The sequence below is a fragment of the Grammomys surdaster genome, unplaced genomic scaffold (genome assembly GCF_004785775.1).
Source record: "Grammomys surdaster isolate TR1022 unplaced genomic scaffold, NIH_TR_1.0 371, whole genome shotgun sequence".
NCBI classification, from domain to species: Eukaryota; Metazoa; Chordata; class Mammalia; order Rodentia; family Muridae; genus Grammomys; species Grammomys surdaster.
Window position 1 is genome coordinate 2595870 of NW_021604790.1, and position 24605 is coordinate 2620474.

General features: G+C 38.1%; 1 protein-coding gene across 3 annotated transcripts in view; it reads right to left on the reverse strand.

Annotated features, from left to right (window-relative positions):
- The window catches only part of Gpatch8 (G-patch domain containing 8), a 74235-nt gene that overhangs the window by 36594 nt on the left and 13036 nt on the right, over positions 1-24605 (reverse strand). For 2 of the 3 annotated variants that reach the window (XM_028780450.1, XM_028780451.1), the window contains exons 1-3: positions 20782-20843; positions 13635-13652; positions 10426-10498 (exon numbers count right to left, since the gene is read on the reverse strand). Coding sequence is in view for 1 of the 3 variants with exons in the window: in XM_028780449.1 (XP_028636282.1) it covers positions 10426-10498; positions 20782-20856 (148 nt within the window). In the remaining 2 variants the exon portion in view is untranslated. Of the gene's footprint in view, positions 1-10425; positions 10499-13634; positions 13653-20781; positions 20857-24605 lie in introns of those variants that run through there. The other variant, XM_028780449.1, reaches the window with a different exon arrangement.

A 24605-nucleotide genomic window follows, 5' to 3' on the forward strand; every position in this document is an offset into this window, starting at 1 on the left:
AGCTGAGCTTGACAGCAAGCACACTGACCTACCAAGACAGCTCGCTTGGCCTCATCTGTCTTCAAGTATTAATGCTGTTTTGGGCTATCCTAAGGAGTCAGAAAACATACATAGAACAAACCATGCAAAGAATATGCAAAACACATCAATTACAAGTCCTTAAAAACTTATAGTTCAGGAAGGATAGAAGAAATGCACAAATAATAAAAACTAGACAAAGCAGAACACTAAAAATTCCACAGAGAAAGAAAATAAAACAGAAAAAGCATCAAGGAAGCACAGTGGCTCCCACCTGTAATCTCACCACTCAGAAGGTAAGGCAAGGAGGACAACTCAAATTTGAAGCCCACCTGTCTACACAGCAAGACCCTGACTCAAACAAAAACAAAACCAAACAAACAAAACAAGGAGAGCTCATGAGACAGCTCAGTGGGTAAAGGCACTTGCCACCAATCCACAACCTGAGTTTGAACAACAGGACCTGCCTGGTAGGAACTCCCAAAAAGGTCCTGTCCGATCTCCATACACATCATGATATTCTGTCCCCAATAAATAAATTCAGGTAAACTGTGTGCGCATGTACACACGTGCGCGCACACACACACACACACACACACACACACACACACACACACACACACACGGTGCAAAACTAAAAAGGAGAAAATTATATAAGGGACCAAAGTTTTAATATTTTTCTTTTGAGAGATCAGAAACTCTTTCAAACAAACAAACAAAAAAATGCCAGGCATGATGACATACGCCTTTAATCCCAGCTCTCTGGAGACAGAGACAGGCAAATCTCTGTGAGTTTGAGGCCAATCTGGTCTACAGAGCAAGTTCCAAGATAGCCAGGGCTACACAGAGAATCTCTATCTTTAAAAACAAAATAATAATAAAAACAAAAGAAAGAAAAATCCATAAAAAAATCTGTGAAAGGTTTCTATTATCTAATTTAGCTTCCTGATGAACTAGATTAAAGGCACAGATTTTTTTTTTTTTTGTTTATACACAAAGAGCTCAGTGGAAAAGCACTTGACCAGCATAATAAACAAAGTCCCGGGCTTAATACCTAGAATTACTAAATAAATCCATAAATATTGAAATAACCTACTCACGAGGAGTCTATTAAAATAGAAAAAAATGCACAAGTTTTAGCATGATTCTACAACTTATTTGCTATAGGATTTTTTGGACACACTGTTATTTGAAATGGAAACTTCCTGTCAAGTATGGTGGTGAAAGCCTATGAGAGATACCCAAGAGCTGGAGGCAGACGTTCAGGGCCTGCCTAAATATCAGAGAGCTACAGAAGAAACTTACCTCAGAAAATAAGAGTCAATTTCCTGATCTGAAAAATGGGAATTTTATTTCAGAGAAAGGAGAATACTGTAACACCTGCAGGCTAGCTAGCCTAGCAAATACAGAGGCAAACTACCTCTGACCGCCATACACAAAGCACAAACATAATATCATCATCATCATCCAAGATTTTAAAAATTAAATCAATAAAAATCATCTCTAGAAAAGTTTCATTTATGTTGAGCATCGTGGCACATGTCTTCAGTCCCAGCATTTGAGACAAAGGTAGATGGGTCTCTTTCAGTCTGAGGCCAGTCTGGTCTACATAGTATAAGTCTTAGGGCAGCCAGTCCTGAATACTGAGACCTAACTTTAAAAACAAGCAAACAAATAAAAAGGTGGTTTTGCATTTAGTTAGGCAGCAAGATGGTGGTGTACACCTGTAATTTTGGCATCTGGGAAGTGAGGCTCGAGGATCAGGAATTCAAGGTCTTCATCTACTCTACAGCAAGCTTGAGGCCAATCTAAGTTAGATCAGACCCTGCTTCATAAACAAACAAACAAACAAAAAAATCCTTTTATTTAGTTATTCTTCCAAATTAATTTACCTTGATAATATCAAAGCTGCTTCTCAATCTTGTGTGTGTGTGTGCACATGGAGGTTAGAGGTAAGCCCTGGCATTGTTCCTCAGTGTCATCCTCCTTGTTTTTAGAGATAGAGTCTGGGTATCTCTTTGACTTGTAGGCTGCTGCCAGTTTCTGCCTCTCAGCTGGGATCACAAGTGTACAGCACGGTAACTGGCCTTCTCCATGGGCTCTAGGGATCAAACTTAGATCTTCACAATTGCATGACAAACACTTTACTGACTGAGCTATCTTCCCAGCTCCACCTTCTTGTCTTTATAACTAAAAAAAAAATAGTAAGTTGAATGATAAAAACAAAAATTGCTTTCTACTTTCAGTTTTAATTTGAATTATTTTTATGCCATGAACGTACTACATAATTAGTATCTCTGCATATATCCTTTAAACTTTAATTACTATTTTTCATTATGTATATATATGTGTATTTCTGTATGTGGGTATGTGCGCATGAAGCCAGCAGTGTCTGAATCCCCTCAAATTAGAGTAGCAAACAGTTTGAGCCACTTGACAGAGGAGTTCTGGGAACCAAACTCCAGTTTTCTGCCAAGAGCAGTGTACATAGGCTCCTAACTGCTAGAAGCCATCTCTCTAGCCCCTTGATACACTCTTTAAATATGATAACTCCTAATGAGTCAGGCAGTGGTGGTACGCTTTTAATCCTAGCACAGCCAGGGCTACAAAGAGAAACCCTGTATCGAAAACAAACAAACAAACAAACAAACAAACAAACAGACAACCCCTAGAATGAAAACCAAGCAATCTTTTCCATTATGTACTTTTGTCTACCGTTCACCTCTTCCTTCTGGCTACTGTTCTTCCATCTCTCTTCTTTCTAGAACTGTTTTTTGTTTTTGCTTCTTGAGATAAGTTCTCACTCTCTAGTTCTACAGGTCTTGAAACACACTGTGTAGAGCAGGCTGGCCTCGAACTCACAGTGATACACTAGAGTCTGTTCCCCCAAGTGCTGGGATTAAAGGTACATGTCACTAGGCCTGACCTTTCTGTTTTAAATGTATTTTTAAGATTTTATATGCATCAGTGTTTTGCCTGAATATATGTGCACCACCTCCATGGCTGGTATTTACAGCAGTCAGAAGAGGGTGTTGGATCCCCTGGAACTAGAGTGACAGATGAGCATGTGGGTGCTGGAACTGAACCCTGGTCCTCAGCATGAGCAACAAATGCTCTTAACTGCTAAGCTATAACTCTAGGCCCCATCACCGCCATTTTAGCTCTAAAAATTAGACCTCTGGGGGCTGGAAAGATGGTTTAGTGGTTAAAATGCATACTACTCTCCAAAAGGACTGCAGTTAAGAATCTAGCACTTACTTCAGGATGCTCACAACTACACTTCCAGCTCCAAGGGATCCCACACCCTCTTCTGGCCTCTACAGGGAGCCCCCGACATGAGGTATATCATCTCAAAGAAATACACATATCAACATAAGTACATCTCTTAACTTTAAGATTTATTTTATGTGTGAATGTTTTGTCTGCATGTATGCATGTGTACATGTGTACCTGGTGCGTGAAGAAGGTTAATAGCTTTAGGTCTCCTAAAAGCGGAGTGACTGACGGTTGGAACCACTATGTGGATGCTGGGAATTGAATCCAGTCCTCCACAAGAGCAGCAAGTGCTCTTAACCACAGAGCCATCTTTCTTAACTCTAAAGATAAATATATATATTTTTTAAATTAAACATCTTACTGAAGACTGAATTCTAATTATTTACTATCTGGGTTTATCTTTTTTTAAATCTATATCAACTAAATTCTACTAAGAAGATTAAAAACAGCCAGATGTGTTGGTGTTCATCTATAATCTTAGCACTTGACTTAAAAATTCAGTGCCAGTCTGGATTATATAGTAGGATCTCGCTTAAAGAAAGCAACGTTAAAGGCAGGCTGGAGAGTTGGCGCGGGGGTTAAGAGCACTTGTTGTTGCAAAGGACCAGGCTTCGACTCACAGCACTCACATAGAAGCTCTCCACTTCCTCAACCAAGCACAAATGTGATACACAGACACACATGAAGGTAAAACACTCATATACATAAAATAATAAAATAAATCTAAAAAAAAGTTAAAGGCTGAATATTATAAAATTATAAAAGTAATTTATACTTTTATATAATACTAAATCATACTTTTATATAATACATTTATTATTATATAATACTAGTTTTATATAATACTAAGTATATGCTTTTATTTACATAAGTTTTTAATACCTTTATATGATTTTATATATTATTGTAATACTAATTTTATATAATGCTAAATTTATACTTTTATATAATACTAAATCTAACTCAGAGATTACTAAGACTAGGCTTGTCTTTGATAAAATTCTAAGACCTACTTATCCATCAAGAAGAAGAATCAGTGCTTCCTAAACTACATAAGCTCTGTGTAAAGTAAGCTATGGAGACAAGATGGTCTCCAACTACAGGCCTCATCCCGGGAGTCTTGACTCTTTACCTTCCAGAAGCTTGGGTCAGAGGGAACCGCCATACTAGGCACAAGCCTTCCTGACAATCCACACCTTGCTTCGTGATTCAGAGGAGCTATGTTTCCTGACCTCCCCCAATCCATTCCTATTTTCAGTATCAGCTTTCTCTGAAAGGAAAAGGGGCATAAAGTAGATTTAAGGTCATGCTTATACTTAAAATGACAGATACTCAGTAGCTGTGGGATTTTTCTAAAACTGTTTCAATTTATAAAATGACCATACTTAACTTGGCCTGGTACTCATAATGCCAGCACTAGAAACATGAGGGCAAGAGGACCACTGAGAGTAGGAGGCCAGCACAGGCTACACAGTGAAATCTCATCTCAAACACATTGATGCACACCTGTAATTCCCAGCATTCAGGAAGCTGACCCAAAAGGACAGGGGTTCAAGGCCAGCTTTGGCTATTCCCAGTCTCAGGCCAGTCTCAGGTATGTGAGACACTGTCTCAACTCATCCCCCTGAAAAAAATACTACTATTTTATTAAGCAGGAAAATGAGAAACACAGATCGTAGATCAACATTTGGCCTATAAATATGTACTGAATATTATTTTCATTCTTCTAAACTTCACAGGGAAAACAGACTGTACTTTTACAAATATGCCACTGAAAAAACTGTCACAAGAATATATAAAGAAAACTGATCAACAGGGCTGGGGATTTGGTCAGTTGGCAGAGTGCAAGAAGTCCCAGGATTGCCAGGCATGTCTCTGTAAATTCAACCCCTACAAACTGAGTTCCAGGACAGTCAGGGCTACACAGAGAAGCTCTGTCTCAAAAAAATAAACAACCCCCCCCACAAAAATAAAACAAAAAAGCCAAACAAAAACAAAAAAAGTTCTGGGTTCAATCCCTAGCACCTATAAAACCAGGTACATACCATAATCTCAGCACTCTGGATGTAGGAGAATCAAGAGTTCACAGCCATTCTTGGTTACATAATGCCTTTGATACCAGATTGAGACTTTGTCTCAAAAAAGTGGAAGGAGCAAGGTCTGGTGGCACACGTTTTTATTACCGGCATCTGACCTTAATCCCAGCACTTGTGAGGCAGAAATGGACCATAGCTGGCTACCTTCTGCAATCCCAACACACAACTTGGCTGGCTGAACCAAGACTGGTGTGAGTTAGTAAAGAAACCTTTCCCTCTGCAACCCTTCAAAGGGGCCCATGACACAGCTCAGTGGGTAAAGGCACTTGTCACCAAGCCTTATGACCTGAGTTCAATTTCTAAAACCTACATGTTGAAAGAAGAGATCTGCCTCCTGAAAGTTGCCCTCTGACCTTCACATGCACATGTACCACCAAACAATCACACAGGCAAACACATAAATAAAAACAAGGCTTTAAAAAAGAAGGGGCTGGGAGCTGGAGAGATGGCTCAGCAATTAAGAGCACTGACTGCTCTTCCAGAGGTCCCAGCAACCACATGGTGGCTCACAACCATCTGTACTGGGATTTGATGCCCTCTTCTGGTGCTACAATGTACTCTTATACATTAAAAAGGGGGAGAGGGAGACTGGAGAGATCACTCCCTAGTTAAGAGCACTGGCTGCTCTCCCAGAAGACATAGATAGGTTCAATTCCCTGTCCTACAGTGGGGCTTCCAACCATCTGTAACTACAGTCTCACAGGATCCAATGCCTTCTCTGGGCCTCTGTGAGCACCATGCATGCATACATGTGGTACACAGACATACATTCAGGCAAAACACTCAATACATAAAATAATAAAATAGAAATTAACAATAACAGAAAGTCACAAAAATATAAGGCACAGTATTGACCCTGGCCTAAAACAAAGCAAAACAAAACCTTCAAAGGTCTCAAATAGTTAAAGGAGCAAGATTTGGGGGGTGGGGGAGGAAGCTTAAAAAGCAGAAACGATGTCTTTTTGAGATAGAGTCTCACTTTGAACTCAATGTTATCCACCTGCTTCAGATTCCCAAATTGCGAGATTATAGGCATAGGTCACCATGCACAGCCAAATAAACTGGTAACATGTTAGCTGTCTTACTCTGCCAGTTCCTCTCTAGACAGGATGAGTTCTGAAACAGATCAGACTCCATTCATTTTTCCCAAGGCTGCAACTTTTAGCTTGCCATTGTGATGGTTTGTATATGCTCAGCCCAGAGAGTGGCTCTGTTGGAGTAGGTGTGTCTCTGAGGGTGTGGGCTATAAAACCTTCAACCTAGCTGCCTGGAAGCCAGTATTCTGCTAGCAGCCTTCAGATGAAGATGTAGAACTCTCAGCTCTGCCTGCACCATGCCTGCCTGGATGCTGCCATGTTCCTGCCTTGATGATAATGGACTAAACCTCTGAACCTTTAAGCCAGCCCCAATTAAATGTTGCCCTTATAAGAGTTGCCTTGGGGCCAGGCGGTGGTGGCGCACACCTTTGAATCCCAGCACTTGGGAGGCAGAGGCAGGTGGATTTCTGAGTTCGAGAGTTCGAGGCCAGCCTGGTCTACAGAGTGAGTTCCAGGACAGCCAGGGCTATACAGAGAAACCCTGTCTCGAAAAAACAAAAACAAAAACAAAAAAAGAGTTGCCTTGGTCATGGTGTCTCTTCAAAGCAGTAAAACCCTAAGACAGCCATTAAAACAAAACAGCCAAACCAACAAATAGCTTAGACAATGTAGCAAAGCTTCTAAGCTAAACCTCTAAGAAAGATATTTTACAGCAAAACAAGGACTCTATTTCAAACCTGCAAAAAAGTTATAATTTTTTTTTTTTTTAGAAATGCATCCAGTCTAATGGTCACAAAACACAACTGTAAGTCATTCTTGTTTTGTTCTCAATTAATTATATCCTCTGCTTCTATAATACATAATGGTTCAAAATGTTTTTCATAAGCTGGGTTCTCTCCTTCAGAGGGCAGGTAACTTTTCTGCCCGTCTTTATTTTTAACAGTAACAATTAGTATGTGCCATATACAGTAAGGGTCTTAAAAAGCATTTAAAAGATTACAATTAACAAAAAGGAAAGATCAAACAATAAAATTCAAATACAAAACCAAATCCAGATTACAAAGTATATCTCAACATAAAGAAGTTTATTCTAGAGTCAACACACTCTCTCCTCAGCCTTGCCAGTGCCTACTATCAACAGGGAAGCCCCACGAAGTATGGCCCACCACTTGTAAAAGCCTTAAATGGGCTGAAATAGTATTCAAATTCTTGATTAAAAACAAAACAAAACAAAACAAAAACAAAAACCTTGAGGACACCAGGTTTAAATTTTAGTAAACGGCTGCATGCTCAATGTTAAGAGTTGTAAATTCAAATAAGAATGAAAGTTGATAAATGTATACAATTCACAATAAGGTGTGAGTCTACAATAACATACACTGAAAGTATATGATACCAAAAGGGTATTTTCATTTTTATTAGAGTAACAGGGCTTTCTTCTTATAATTACTTATAGCAAAGACTAAGAACAGTGAAAAAGAATCTTCTACAAATTACTTAAATCTGCCATTACTATGATCTATTCTAGATCAAATTCTGTCAACAAGAGAAAGTTACACGACAAAATCTGGCATAACACCTGCACACTGAATCTGATACTAAGAAATAAAGCTATTTACAAAATTACCTTGACCATTAATCTTTAAAAGATTTTTGACTGGCTATTTTTAAAAGGTCCACAATGTAAGTATATTTATCATCACTAAACTACGCACTTCAAATAGCCAAGTGACACGACCCTAGCCATCACAAAACAGAGTCCAGAGTCAGTCTGGGTTATATAAATGATACCGTTTCAAAAGAACAATCAAAAAACAAAGCAAGAGATTAAAACAAAAAAGCCTGGGGTGTAGTTCTGCAATAGAGCATGAACACAGGACACACAAAATCCCTGGATGGATATCATGCAAACAAAACAAAACAAAAAACAGAGAAAAAAAAAAGAAAGGAACGAAGATGTTATGATAGAAGAATTAGTTGTATGTTTTAACATAATTAGACTAGAAAAGAGGCTGGGCATAGTGGCAAAAATATGTAATTCTAGCTTAACAGGCTAAGGCTGCAGGATCACAGTTCAGGGCCAACCTCAGTTACACAGGAAGTTCAAGGCCAGCCTGGGCTAAAAGGAGGTCTTGTTCCAGCCTTACTCCCAATCCAAAAAGAAGAAAAACAAATAAAAAATAAAAGTTGTACTTTCAGCATTCAAGAGGCAGGATGACAGGTACAAGATCAAGATCAGTCAGGTCTACACATCAAGTTTCAGACCAGCAGGAGCTATGTTACAAGATCCTGTCTCAAAAAATACACCAAAGCAAAATTAAACTTCAAATAATCTTGTTTGTTTATATTTTCCCTACCTCCTCACATCAGAGTTTCTTTGTATATTCTTGGCTTCCTGGAACTAACACTGTAGACCAGGCTGGCCTCAAACTCAGAGATCTGCCTGCCTCTGCCTCCTGAGTGCCGGGATTAAACATAACCTCCCCCCCTCCCCAAAACCACCCTGGTATCCCTTGTACTTTTTAATAAACGTATTTGAGTTATTGTGGGCTCATTATGTGCCTGTTATCATGGAGCTGGAGATAAAATCAATAAGCCTGATGCTACATCTGTTTCCAAGAGCTCACTGGGTATAATACTCCACCCCTAGCTATACTCCAAACACCTGGTAATCGGAGCCAAGAGAACCAAAGGGACTTGAGGTTACCCTGAATTACATAGTAATATCTATCTCAACAAAACAACCTTTTCAAAAAAGTAAAAATGTAAAAATAATCAAAATTCAACAAAGTATTTTTTTAAAAAAACTTAGATCAATGGACAGTGGTAGTGAATGTCTTTGATCCCAGCACTTATTGAGTGTAGAGGCAGGCCTATTCCTGAGGCGACCCTGGTCTGTGTAAGTATCCATTTACCTATCCTTTTCTGTCATGTAAGCATGTGCGCGTGCAGACACACACAACACACAACACACACACACACACACACACACACGGGCTGAGGGGTGCAGCTTAAGTGACAGAAAATTTGCAGACCATGCATGAGACAAGAGTTGATCCCTGGTACCACAAAAAGAAAAAAAAAACCCACAAAAACACAAAGAGAAAAGAACATACTTCCCTCCCCATGCTCTAATTATACAATTTCTGACACTCAACATGAATTACTTTTGAATTCAAACATATTTCCTAACTAATCGACGTACATAGCCCTAGCTGGCCTAAAAATTGCTATGTAGTTTAAGCTGGCTACAAACAGAAACTCAGATCTACCTGCCTCTGCCTCCAGAGTGCTAGGATTAAAGGAGTGCACCTAGCCTGCCTATAACTTTGATTCTGGACCTTTACAAAACCTATGGTCTCTACCATACAAATTGCTCCAAGTCATACAGCACTTCTGCATTTCTGCAGGGCATTGTTATGCCACTTGAAAAGTAAGTTTAGGCTAGGCGGTGGTGGCGCATGCCTTTGAATCCCAGCACTTGGGAGGCAGAGGCAGGTGGATTTCTGAGTTCGAGAGTTCGAGGCCAGCCTGGTCTACAGAGTGAGTTCCAGGACAGCCAGGACTACACAGAGAAACCCTGTCTCGAAAAACCAAAAAAAAAAGGATTCTCTTTATGACACAGTAACCACATAACTATTACTGAAAAGCGTAAAGAGAACCTAACATATGTTTCCTGTTGTCCACTATTGTCATTTCCATACGCAAAATTAAAACAGATCGGGTCACCATAATATGTATGACCCTATAAGTTTTAATGTCACAGCAGCTTATTCTCACCAATTGTTTGGCAAATATGGAGGCTATACAATGACGTAAGATAGGGCTGAGGAAAAAAACAGGCTATTCTAGCAGGGGAGAAGACGGGAGGAAATCAAATACTCGTTTAAAAAGACAACAAATACATAAGGATACAAGACTTGCTTCATAAACATTATTTTTTACTTTTTTTATTATCATTGTCGTCGTCATCATTTTGGTAAATTTAAAAAACTTACCCTGAAGAGATTTTCCCAATCCCTGGCCCAGCTTCCACCCATGTTTCTGGAGTAAGCGGTGTCCAATATTATCCTGACAGACAGAACAGAGAGACAAACCAAAAATATTCCAATAATATATTCTTCCCTTCCTAGTAACATTAAAATAGGTGATGAACAAGAGATAATTCTACATATACGCATGCAGAAAGGGTGCTAATAAAAGGATATATGTGCCCAGTAAAAGGGACATTAATGTAAAAAGAAATGCTGGCTAGTATTTTATGTGGGAAGGACATATGGGGAAGGGGCTCTTTCTGATAGTGTGCTGGGCAACTTCTGTATAGAACACTTTAAAGCGAGAAAGGGGGGAAGAAAAAGGGGGAGAATCCACTTATAAAGTTTTAAAACTAACATTAAAAAGCATAAAATCAAGGTATTTATACAATCGTATCCACCACCTAGACAGCACCACTTTAAGATCTTTTTAAATTTTTTTTAAAGAAAAGAAAAGAAAATCTGCATTGTGTTTAGTTACTTTGTTTATGTGTCAAGCTTTCATGACATAAAGTAAGCTGTAAGTGTAAGGCTACCCTAGCACGAGAAATGGAGACAACCACCAAATCCAGGCTAGGCTTGATTGGCTTTAATATATATAACATATAAATATAACCAGCATGCAGCCAATATTAAACTGAAAACACTGAGGTTAGTAAAACAAGAAGTTAAATCGAGTAAACAAAAAATAAAATGAGCTCAAGCACAGACTGAGTGATGCATTTCAACGTGTAGTCTAACAAAAACGCTAAGATGTTAGAATGAAACAGGCCTAGCAATAAGTCCACAGTAAAGAACCATTAGTGCATGTGGGGTCGGCATACATAATGTCTCATCTGGAAACAGTCTTTCAATGTAAATCGTTTGCAAAGATGCCAGAAACAACAATTAAATATCAGCTACTGTATGAAGAGTCAAGAAATCAGAAACTTTCATAGCCCTCTGCCCACTTCTCTACTTTTTAAGACTACTGTGAAGTAACAAGACCAAGCTAAAGAACTACTGAACACCAGAGGAGAAAAATGATACCAATCAAGAAAAGAGAGAAAAGCTGGGCTACAGCTCAGAAGAGCAGCTGCCCAGCACTCACCAGCTGAGTCAAATCCCCAGCACCACACGCACAATTAGAATAAACCACAAAATCTTTGATAGTCCATGTAACTTATAACAGTAACCTGTCATTTTTGGAATCTTATTATACCTGAAATCAATTAATGAAGCCTCATAAATTATCTATCTGTTCTGTTCTTTCTCTTTCTTACCTTTTGCTTTCGTTTTGTTTTTTGAGACAGGGTTCTGTGTAGCCCTGGCTGTCCTGAAATTCACTCTATAGAACAGGCCAACCTAGAGTCCACAGAGATCCACCTGCCTCTGCCTCCTGATTGCTGGGGTTAAAAAGGCGTGTGTGACCATCTCTGGCCTGTTTTCTTTTCTTTTTTTTTTTTTTAAACTATTTATTTATTTATTTATTTATTTATTATATGTAAGTACACTATAGCTGTCTCCAGATACACCAGAAGAGGGCATCGGATCTCATTACAGATGGTTGTGAGCCACCATGTGGTTGCTGGGATTTGAACTCAGGAACTCTGGAAGAGCAGTCAGTGCTCTTAACCACTGAGCCATCTCACCAGCCCGCCTGTTTTCTTTAAAAGAACAATGTTCTTCCACAGGTTTAAGAACAGCAGGCAGCTGAGAGTGGCTGCGACTTTACTGGTGGAGAAATCATAGTATGATCTCTCAGGCCGGATCTCATTAGCACAGCTGGTCTTAAGACTTGCTATACACCCGAGGATGACCTTAAACATTTGATTCTCCTGTCTCTACTTCCCTTGGGCATACAGCTATGCATGCCCATCCTGGTTTATACAGTCCTGGGGACTGAACCTAAAGCTTCAGGCACACTAGGCAAGCACTCTACCAACTGCATTGCATCCCTAGCATCCAACATACTTTTGTGGTTTTGCTTTTTCCAGATAGGTCTCTATGTAGCCAATCAGACTAACCAGGAACTTGTGATCTTCCTGCCTTGGCCTTCTAATTAAGTGATGCTTGGATTACATAATTGTGTGGGGTTCCAAGGTGTTTTGGAAAAACCAGCGGTGAAGGCAAACAATAAAAAGCTGTTTTTTAAAATGAAAGGAACTACTGTGATATATAATAACTCACACACATACATGGCACAGGTAAAAGGGCACTAGAAATTATTTTTGCTAAAACTGGGAAGAACTGAGCAATCCCCAGTGATGATGCTCACAGTATTAAGCATCACAAAAACTTTACTGGACACTATTGCTGTGCCTCTTCTCTCCTGCACTGCTAAGAAAAGCATCATCTCACTCAATCCTGAGTATGTCTTACAATAAATAGCTTCACTATATTAAAAAAAAAAAATCAGGCCAATCATGTTGAATCACATCTATGATCCCAGAACTAGAGAGGTGAAGGCAGAAGGCAAGTGGATCAGGAGCTCAAGGTCATTCTTAACTACATAACAAATTTAAAACCAACCTGGGTTACATGAATCACAAAACAACAAAAAAGGCCCAGGGATTTAGGATCATTGCACAGTACTTGCCTAGTATGTGTAGGGTCCAGATTTGAGCCATACCACCTCAAAAATTTTAAATTAAAAAACAAAAAAAAATTATATGAAAGCAGAACACAACAAAATACTTTATTTTCCCTACTATCAAACAAGTTTAACTACTTGTAAGTTCCTTTGGAAATGACAAGGATAGCAAAATGACTCTTAGAGTATATACTTGAAATTGATATGGGGGCATTCCTTGTAACCCCAGCAGCAAGGAAGCTAAGGCAGGAGGATTACCTAGAGTTCAATGACAGTCAGAATTAAAAAGTAAGATCTTATCTCAAAAAATTTAAATAACAATTGTAGTTTGTCATTGTTTACTCTCTTGCTACACGAATGGTCTGTATACGGCACAAAGATTTATGTATTAAGTAATGCTGACAAAAATTGTTGTTTCTCCCCCATTTTGTTATGATCTGTTTGTTTTTGTTTAGTTTTTAAGAACTTAATGTTTGGTCACAGGAGATGAGACATTATGTTGACTGTGTTATATTATGAATGCACTAAAATAAACAGACAGATGAAGCAGTATGCTATTTCCAAAGCAGTGCAAGTGGAGTGAAAGCATTTCCATACGAACCTGGCTTTAAAAACTGGGCTGTCAAAAGAACAGTTAAATGTAACACAAAGTAAGAAACTGTCCGATCACTAATGGTCGCTTTATTTTTTGTCTTGTTTTCAATTCACTGCTTGCAAGTAATGTATTTATTAAAGAAGACTGAAAGCATAAGTAAAATCACGAGTCAAGAGCAGCTGAGAGATTCAGAGCAGCGTGTTGTGACTGACAACAGTGAAAGGAAGAGCAAATGTTAAGGAGAACAAAGGAAAGTTTAGGTCATACACATTAGCAGCACTTTTACAACACCACTCAAGAGGCTGGCTGTCACCTCGGAGAGAGCTACTGATATGGAATAATAGTGGCATCACTCTTCTAAAACCTAATGTTAAACTGTTCTTTAACTAAATATACTTTCCCCAACTTGTCTAAGCAGGAGCAGAGAATGGAATGTTCCAGACTATAAACTATCGAACACGCTGCTGAGTCCTTCTGACTAAAACAGACAACAAAACAGCACACACATCTCCCTACCAGCCTCTTCAAGTCAATGAGTAACTAATAAAGACAACCTGAGCTTCTCCTATTATTTTGAACTACCTGCTTTTGACAGAAAAGGCTTTGCAGTGTGTCTTGTCACAAAACTTTTAAGTATGATCTCTTACCAAAAAGAAAAAAAAAGGTGGTGGCTATGAAGAAAAAACACTGTATACCTGTCCAACTTGTTAAAACCTATAAAAAGCCTATTTCAAAAAAAACCCTGTAAGTTTTTTTTAATTGGTGTGTGTTGTGTGTATGTGTTCAAGTCCGTGTCCCTGAGGAGGTCAGAAGTGTCAGATACCCTGTAGCTATGAGCTTCCCTGATGTGAGTGCTGAGAATTAATTTGGGTCTTTGTGAGAATAACACTCATTCTTAACCATTTAGTCATTTCTCCATCCCGCCAAATAAATTAAAAAAGAGAAGAAAAAAAACAGAAGAAAAGAAAAGATACAAGAAGGGGGTGAGGCCAGGTGTGGTAGCACATACTTTTAATACAAGGAAAAAAAAACACATTTACAATAAAATGACACTTGGTAATCTCTGAACTATACAAATCTTCACCATCAATAAACATGGGGCTTACAGAAAACAAGTAACATATTTATTTTATTTAGGACTATAATTTTGTCGTTTCCCTGTATTAAGAGTCCCAGCTATTTATATTGGTAACTTGACTAAAAACTTAAAAGCTCCGACAAGTAATCATGACAAATATAGGAAATGAGCACTAAATATAATTATAAAATTATTAACAATTAGAAAAAATATCTTGTAAGAATCAGCAACTCTACTATTTTTGTCACTACAATAATTACAAATTTTTAAAGTAATAAAAGTAAAATATATAAAGCCAGGCATAATGGCACATGTCTACAATTCTAGCACTTGAGAAAAAAAATCCAACTTGTGTACACAGTGAGTTCTAGGGCCATGGTGTGAGTTAGACTTAAAAGAGTAAAAGCCAGGCATGACAGCCGGCTCACCCCTTTAATTCCAACAGGTGGATCTCTATGAGTTTACTGTCAGCCTGGTCTGGTCTACAGAATGAGTTTCAGGATACCCAGAGCAACATAATAGAGAGATCTGTTAAAAAAAAAAAAAAAAAAAAAAGCCTAGAAAAAAAAAAAAAAAAACCTAAACAAGGAAAGAATGTCATGTGCCTACAGTCCCAGTGCTGAGAGGAAGAGGAAGGATCAGAGAGATCGAAGATCCAGGGCCATCCTCTGGGTCTGAAGCCAGTAGTGTTTATAACAAACTGTCTCAACAAATAACAAAAACAGCCAGGTGTGGTGGTTCACACCTGAAATTCTAGCACTTGAGGGGTTAAAGCAGGACTTCATGTGCTCAAAGCTATCTTAAGTTACATACTGGCATCTAAGCCAAAGTGGACAATAGGGGGATCCTATCAGCGCCCCCTAAAAGTTAATAATATCTACTATCTACATGTAGATATAATTTGAATTTTAAATTATTTTATGGAAACAAAAATTTATCTTTCAGTCTTTTCAAACAATATACAATTAACAAAGATCTGTGGTGGTAACAGGCCAAATTATTTACCATTTAAATGTACATGTAAGGGCTGGAGAGATGGCTCAGAGGTTAAGGGCACTGACTGCTCTTCCAGAGGTCCTGAGTTCAATTCCCAGCAACCACATGGTGGCTCACAACCATCTGTAATAGGATCGGATGCCCTCTTCTGGTGTGTCTGAAGAGATCAACAGTGTACTCACATATATGAAATAAATAAATAAACTTTAAAAAAAAAAAAAAGAAAAAAAACTGTTAAAAAAAATGTACATTTAAGAATTATAAGGAGGGGGGTGGAGAGATAGCTCAGCAGTTAAGAGCAGTGGTTGCCTTCCAAAGGTCCTGAGATCAATTCTCAGCAACCACATAGTGTCTCACAACCAACTGGAATGGGATCTGATGCCCTCTTCTGGTGTGTCTGAAGAAAACGACAGTGAACTCATATACATAAAATAAATAAATCTTTAAAAAAAAACAATAATTACAAGCATATTTCTATTTTAAACTAAAAAATAAGGCAGATGAAATTTTCTTAAGGATGATATAGAAAGATAACTTTCCATCTGATTCAGAGTTTCCAGAGTTGTTCAAAATGGCAGCTTTATGATCTTCAGCTAAAAATGAAGTCCTAGTGCATTCACATGAAGCTGACCTGAAAACTCTTTTTGGGGGGAAGGGAGCAAGATTACTTCAATTGACTTGTTCTGGCTTCCTATTTCTAAATTAAAAAGTAAATTAAAAATCTGTACTACCAACATGTGTTCCTGTCTATTATGTTAAAGTTTTTAAATGGGAGATCTTCAAATGCAAGAAGTTCTTTATAAGTAACCACCAAAACATTGAAATGTAACACCAAAGTTAAAAAAGGAAACAGACCCTTCAATAACTATTTTAGATGGTCCTCAACATTCTTATCTATCAGTTAAACTCCAAGTACAAAACCTGCGCAGGAACTGCTCTCTGCTCCATGTAACTATATACCACTACAAGAATCAGGACCATTTGGCAACAGCACCACAGTGCACGCCAAAACACAGATAAAAATGTATTTTATCCCAAGGGCTGACTATAGGTTTTGATACTAGAAAACAAAACCTCATAGTCTAAAGAGAAAACCACTTCAGATACATCAGTGACTAGATGAGTATTAATCCCACACTCAATTTTCTTTTAGTTGTCAATCAGATTTAATTTACATAATTTAGCCCATTTTCAGCAGGACAAAAATGGGAAGTCTCTTGAGTGGGTTGTAAGCTTTGCTGATTGTGTATTAGAGACTCTATAAGCAAGAACCACTGCTACCAGGTGAACCCATGCAAAGAACAAATCTGTAAAAAGTCCCCAAACAAAAAAAATCTATAGCTCACTACAGATGACAATGAAGACTAGAGAGAAAAGCCATATAGTAATGCTACACCATTCAGCTCCAAGAAGCATATTGTTTATTGTGCAGTCCACATAAGGTCACTGCTAAGAGTCAAATCAGCAGTCTCACAGAGTTACATTTTGGAACTAGTGGAGTCCACAGATCTACACAGATACGCAATATAACAATACTCCAGAATATACATGTACTACTAAATCCCTACATAAGTAAACTAAACACTGGCAACTAGGTATTTGGAAAACATAACACTAACTTATAAAACCCACTCAACCTGACAACTCCTAAAGTCAGGATTTTTATCTGTCGGTTAGAAAAAAAGCAACTAATCTGGTGGAAAGTTGGATTTCCAATTGTACCAATGACAGCATTTTTTCAAGTCTATGATGTAGGCATTTTTTTCTTTTGTCCAACTTCATTATCCCATCTGATTTATCATCTTTAAACTAAGATAAGGTCATAAAAAATCATATACCCTAAATCAGATCCTAAATTGTACCAACTGATTTTTGTAATTACAACAGAATCTAAGATTGAGCTTATATAGATTTAGATTACACTTAGTTTTCTCAATATTTTAAATGTATGGTGGTCATAATTGTGGCTTGAACGTCAAAATCTCATAACTTTTAAAGTTGAAACTAAAAAAAGAGTTGTTTGGGATAAGGGAAAAACTCGTATTTTGTTCTTTCACTATAATTCAGATAATCGAGTTATCTGCCAATTCTAATGTAGTTTTCTTAGAAAATATTTTACTCTTGACCAAAAGGATATTTTATTAGTTGAAATAAAGGAAAATAAAACTTTACAGCAAACATTATCAAGTACTTTATGGATCTTTTTTTTTTTTTTATAAATTTTGTACTTTATGAATTTTGTTTTTAACATCTGCCTACTAAAATTGAACAACTGTACCATCTCACTAACAAATCCGGACTTCAGAAGTTTGGTTAATGAAATATAATTCATTAATATCTTTGCATCTCATTTCATTTTGCTGATTTGTATCAAATATGCTCTATTATGAAACAAATAGCCTTAATTCCATACTCGTAAAAGCCCTTCATATAGGCATATTCTTGACACAAACCTGTGCAGACCTCCAGTCATCAGCTGCTGCAGATTACCTTGCTTATGTATTTAAATGACTACTACACTTTAGTTCCTGCAATGATCTGTAGACTCCCAAAGCTGTGTATTTCCAGCCACTTTTGAGTTGCATGCTGTAGCAAAACAGTCAGCACCTCTCAAGATATTGCTGCAGAGAAAGATCTTAATTCAGCAGAGGCTCCGTGTTAAAAGCAACATTCCCACTTAGAACAAAACGGCTCGAGATAGCCAGCCAGCCCCAAAAGTAAACACATATTATCTGCTGGGCATAAGGAACACTACCTATTTTGATATCAATCATATAGGTGTTCTTCAAATTTTATTTCCAAATGATTAGGTAGCAGAAATAAAGTTCTTTGTTTTCTGGGTCCCATTTTTCTTTTTTTTGAGTCCTACCTTCTATTTAACATAATGCATCCTAAAAAGGACTTCCTACTATTATTTAAACTATCAATTCACAATTAATGTGTAATGTTTACAGACTCCAGAAATAATTTTTCACCAGAGGTATAACTTAATATAACATATACATCTCTGACCACACATTTATTTTAAAAAGTAAAGATCTGGTCTGAGCGCAGTATCATTTGTTATTTGAAATGGAGAAGATTAACATTCTCTAATAAACAAGACTTAAGCCGATTCTACTCTTACTCACTGAGATTACTGGCAATGATTACACAAGCAGACTGTCTTGTCACAGTGCTTTGCTTATGAATACGACATGTCCAAGAAAAAAAAATCCTGGGCACTGTGAGGAAATAGTAACATTAGTCTCATGTCATAGGAGTGGCTTAAAAAATTATAATGTGGACCTACATAGAATTTAAAAGGGCTAAATGTAAATGCTTTAAAAGAAATATTCATTAAGTACATTATGAATGAAGCAGGCTACAGTTTCAGGCTGACAAGTCAAAGTGCTCAATGGAAACAGCAGCTCTGTGACCCTCACAGGGCAGGGGACTGGGAAGCTATAACAACTTGGGGGCTATCCTTAAAAATGATGCAAAGAAATATTTTTAAATTAAAATGGAAAACTAAATTATTTAAGTACAAACCATGTATCTTGCCTACAGATTTCATTATAAAATTCTGCCTGATGATAATCTCTAATACAGAACAAGGCAGAAGCCTTGGTGGACTTTAACTTAGCAAAGTGGGCTTGGCATTTTAATCTTATGTTAGAATATAACTTTCAAATGGACTTTCAGCACATTATCAGATAGGAACTCTCCCTCTGCAGCAGTATCACATGCGTCATCAGTTACTGCCATGCCTAGTCTAGCATCATGCCAGCACATTAAGACAGAAAGTACTATATGCAGTGTTCACTGGACCAGAAAGACAGAAATAAGAAGGGGAGGTAGGGAGAAAGAAACCCTAGAGAAGAAATTAAAAAAAGGCAGACCGTGCAATACAAACCAGATCATGGCTGCTTAGCTAATATGGGCCAACTGCTGTGGAAGAAAAATGTCGAACACCCCAAGTTGTGTAAATTTCTGTAAACATCTAAACACACACACAAACACACACAACACACACCTAATTAGGAACATAAATATATGTTGATCCTTTTCTATGTCATAGCTTTGAAAGCAAAAGCTAAGCTATCTATACTTTCTCAACTGCTTTGTTATTTCACAGAAGGATAAGAAGCTAGTGTTTCTTAAAGGGAGAAGGAGGCTATCTTGACAGATGTAAAACTTAGGATTCCCTTTCTGACTTTGTATCTACTCAAGTTTGACCAATGCCTCAATGAATTAAGTGTATACACATAAGCACAAATTTTAAATACTGACAATAACAAGCTTAGACACTTCAACAATGGACAATTGTTTTAAAATAACATTATGTTTTATGTCCAAAACTTCAAGATTTTTCTCCCCCCCCACCCCCCATCCCCCCAAAACAGGGTCTTCTCTGTATAGCCCTGGCTGTCCTGGAACTCACTGTGTAGACCAGGCTGGCCTCAAACTCATTAAGATTCACCTGCCTCTGCTTCCCAAGTGCTGGTAGATTAAACGCATGTGGCACCATCACTTTTTTTTTTTTTTAAATTAAGAGGCAGAGAAAATCTCCTTGTTCTATGGCTTGGTATCATTACTGTCATAGACTAAGAAGTGTGAAAAGACAAAAGTAACTAACTTTTGATCTCGAGAAAAACAAAAAACAAAAAACACCAGACATTTCTTAAGCTACAGAGCAAGCTTCCCATGTCTCACAAGGGTCTGAGAGTCTGCTACTTCTGTTTCTACTAGAGCATTTCACACACAAGTATGTCGCCCAGAAATGGTATTAAAGGATCAAAATACATTTTACTCCTTTATTTGATTTACAAAAATACTACACCCAAATTTCTATCTTTAATATGGGCCCAAAATGACATTTTTTTCTATCAAATCCTAACTTTTTCTATGTTTTACACTGATTTTCTAAAATTATTAAATCATACCCAAAAGTCCACCTGATTACTCTAGGGCATGCAAAAAAAATGGCTCTAAACTGTACATAAGTTGTACATAAGTTTAACTTCACTCATATCAAGTGTCACACGAGCTCTACCTAACTAACTGGCTAAGACCCAAAATAAGCACAGGTCAACTTACCGATTCTATAGGCTTGTCAAGGGATGCTTGTTCAATCTCCAAATGTCCTTCTTCATACTGATCAAAGTGATTGCCCTGAGGAAAAAAACTGCAGTTATTTTTCAAAAGTAATTACTATCGAAGTAACTGATAATCTAGCCAACTACAAGTTATTTTTATTTTTCATTTTCGGTATAAAACCAAGATTGTAGTACAAATTGAAACTCTTAAAAAAAAATCTACAAGGCCCAGTGAGATGGCTTAACATTGTAAAGGCATGTGCCACAAAGCTTGAACACTTAAGTTTGATCACTAGCACACACACATGGTAGAAAAAGAGAACCTACTTCAGCCAAGCTGTCCTCTGACAGACACATGTGTGCCATGGAACACACATACCCCACTACTGCCAAATAAATAAAAATTATTTTCTTAAAAACCTGCCATCAGAGGATGTAGTTCAGTGGTAGAGCTCCCAATAAGCACGCAAAGGTCCTAGATCAATCATGGGGGATGGAAGGTATGCACTCACCCATAAAAAACAGTTCAGGAGAGGAAGGATGGCTCAGAAGGTAAGCCTTGCTGCCCAAAGATACAAGCCTGAAGCCCTGAGTTTTATCCCTAGAACCCATGGGTGCAGTGGTGTTTCGTCTATATGTACGTTTGTGTGAGGGTGTCAGTTCTTGAAGTTACAGACACTTACAGCAAGCTGTCATGTAGATACTGGGAACTGAACCGGAGACTTCCAGAAGAGCACTCAGCGCTCTTAACCTCTGAGCCATCTCTCCAGCCCACCTTTTACTTTCATAAACTGTATTTCTTTTTTTTTGTCCTTTTTAAATTATGTTTCCTTATTATATGTGCATGCTTGTGCATTCATGAATGTGCCATCCACATATGTGGCAGTCAGAGGCCAACTTCCAGGAGTTGGTTCTTTATTCCACTATGTGGGTTCTAGGGATCAAACTCAGCTGATCAGGCTTGTCTCCAAGAGCCACTGTGCTGGCTTTGTTTTTCTTTGTTTTTTGGGGTTTTTGTTTGTTTGTTTGTTTGGTTTTTTTTTTTGTTTTTGTTTTTTGAGACAGGGTTTCTCTGTGTAGCCCTGGCTGTCCTGGAACTCAGAAATCCACTTGCCTCTGCCTCCCAAGTGCTGGGATTAAAGGCGTGCACCACCACTGACTGGCTTTCTTTGTTGTTTTTAAGATTTATTATTATGGGGAGCGGGCATGCTCCTTTAATCCCAGCACTTTAGGGGCAGAGGCAAGATGATCTCTGAGTTCAAGGCCAGTCTGGATTACAGAGTTCCAGGACAGCCAAGGTACACAATGATACCCTGGGGGGGAGGGGGGAGGAATTATTATTATTTTTAATTATGTGTGTGTGAGTACAGGTGCCCAAGGAGGCCAGAGGTGTTTAATCTTCTTGGAGTTGTGAGCTGCCTGCTGTGGTTGCTGGGAACTGAACTTAGTCAGGTGTTCTGCAAGAACAGAATACGCTCTTAACCACTGTGCCATCTCTCTAGTCCTAGTTCATTTTTCTTTATCCTGTAGAAAGAAAGTCATAGCTAAGTACGGTGGAACACACCTGTAAGGAGGCAGAGAGAGGCAGAAGGATTGATAATTCCACCCCATCATCCTTGACTGGGCTACACAGCAAAACCCTTTTCAAAACACAAGACAAAACATAACGTCATAATAGAGGAATGTACATAGAGGTTGGCTCCTACTGCTTGATTTGCCAGCATTATTCTTTGCAGATGAATCTGCTGAGAGATAAATGTACCCTCAAATTGTAATATGCAACCATAATCAAGCTAATTGTCACTGTAATAAGACAAAGCAGTTCAGACTTCTTAGAAGTTATCTCTAATTGTGTTTTTTTTCTGACCTATTGGCTTCATTAGGAAAGAGTAATTTATAATATAGCGTTGAATCAAATAATTAGTTTTTTTGATCTGGTTCTCTTTTTCCTGTACTGGAGAGATGTATGTATATTTAATGTTACAAGCATTTTTGAAAATGAAAGAAAGAAATGTTCTGTTACGGTTCTAGGGAAATTAAACCCAGAGCCTTTTAAATTCTAAGCAAGCACTCTAATATTCAGCTCCATCTCCACCCCTAGGGCTATCTTGATGGCTTAGAACAGTATTCTCAACATGTGGGTTGCAACCCTTTTTTGGGGGGAAGGGGGGTCTTTTCACAGGGGTCACCTAACCTAAGACCACTAGAAAACATATTTACATTATAACTCATAACAGCAAATTTACAGTTATGAAATAACAACAAAAGTAACTGTATGGTTGAAGGGATCAAACAACATGAGGAGCTGTATTAAAGGGGCACAGCATTAGGAAGGGTGAGAACCTTAAGTGCACAACACTGATATTCTGACTTCATTTCTAGGAACGTAGAGTGAAACGAGAACCACCTGCCAAAAAGTTGTCACCCTAACTTCTGCATACTCACTGGGGCACATGTGCCCTCACACATAAACACATAAATAAACAAATTAAAAATAAAAAACAGTAATAAAAATGTTGCTTATAACCAAAGATAAGGGATTCAAAGTGGGTTTGTTTTGTTTTTTTTTTTTTGAGACAAGGTCTCTCTATTTAGTCTACTGAGCTAACCAGTTGCAGTTCAGTAGATCAGGCTGGCCTCCAACTCACAGAGATCCTACTGCCTCTGCCTTCTAAGTGGCTTGAGCCACCATACCTGGCCCCCTCAATGTGGTTTTTATTACTAAATTAAAGCTTTTAGTAATTTATTTTTAGTTCATGTTATTTGTGCGTGCGTGTGTGTGTGCGTGTTTTCTTGCATGAGCACTCACTGAAAGGTATGATAGAGAGCAAACATAGTTCTCATGTGTTGGCCAGAGGATCACCGAAGCCGGTTCTTCCTTTCCACTTTATCGTAGGTTCTGGCAATCAAACCCAGGCCATCAGGCTTCCCGCAGGTGCACTGGCACCGGCTAAACCATGTCACGTTTCTGATGAATGATCATATCAATTATTAACAAAGCCATAAACATCTGACTTTCTCCATCTAGATGAGGTCTATGTCAAGCTTAAAGTGATTTATCTTTGACACACCCCTTAGTCTACCTTTGACATGGCTAGTAAATATGTTACACAAATGTCTCTTGTCTTTCCCTGCTCTCACCAACCAAAATTTCTTTTTTGTTTGTTTGCTTCTTGAGACAGGGTCTCCTGTAGCCCACACTGTCCTTGGACTCACTCTAAGGAGCTGACGGTGACACTGAACTTCTGATCTTCTTGTACCCATGTTTCAAGAGCTGGAGCCACTGACAAATGCTGCCACACCCAGCTTTACCTTCTCTCCTCCATTTATCAATATTGCTTACAAACTGTCAAATACCTAACACAGTAGCGACAGTACTACCGCACAATTCAAATAACATAATGATCTATACTTTGAATTTTCTTTTAAAAAGACAGATTTATTTATTTATTTATTTATTTATTTATTTATTTATTTAATGTATATGAGTATCCTGACTTCATGCACACCAGAAGAGGGCACTGGATCCCATTATAGATGGTTATGAGCCACCATGTGGTTGCTGAGATTTGAATTCAGGACCTCTGGAAGAGCAGCCTATGCTCTTAACCTCTGAGCCATTTCTCCAGCCCAAATTCTGAACTTTTTAAGTTACTATTACATTTATTAATATGTGTATGTGTGTAAGAGTATGCATATTTGTACCACAGCACACACATGAGGGTCAGAGGACAACTTGTGTGAGTCAGTTCTGTCTACTATGTGCATCCTGTAGATCTAACTTGGGTTGTGATACTGGTCAAGCATCTTTACCCACTGAGCTAT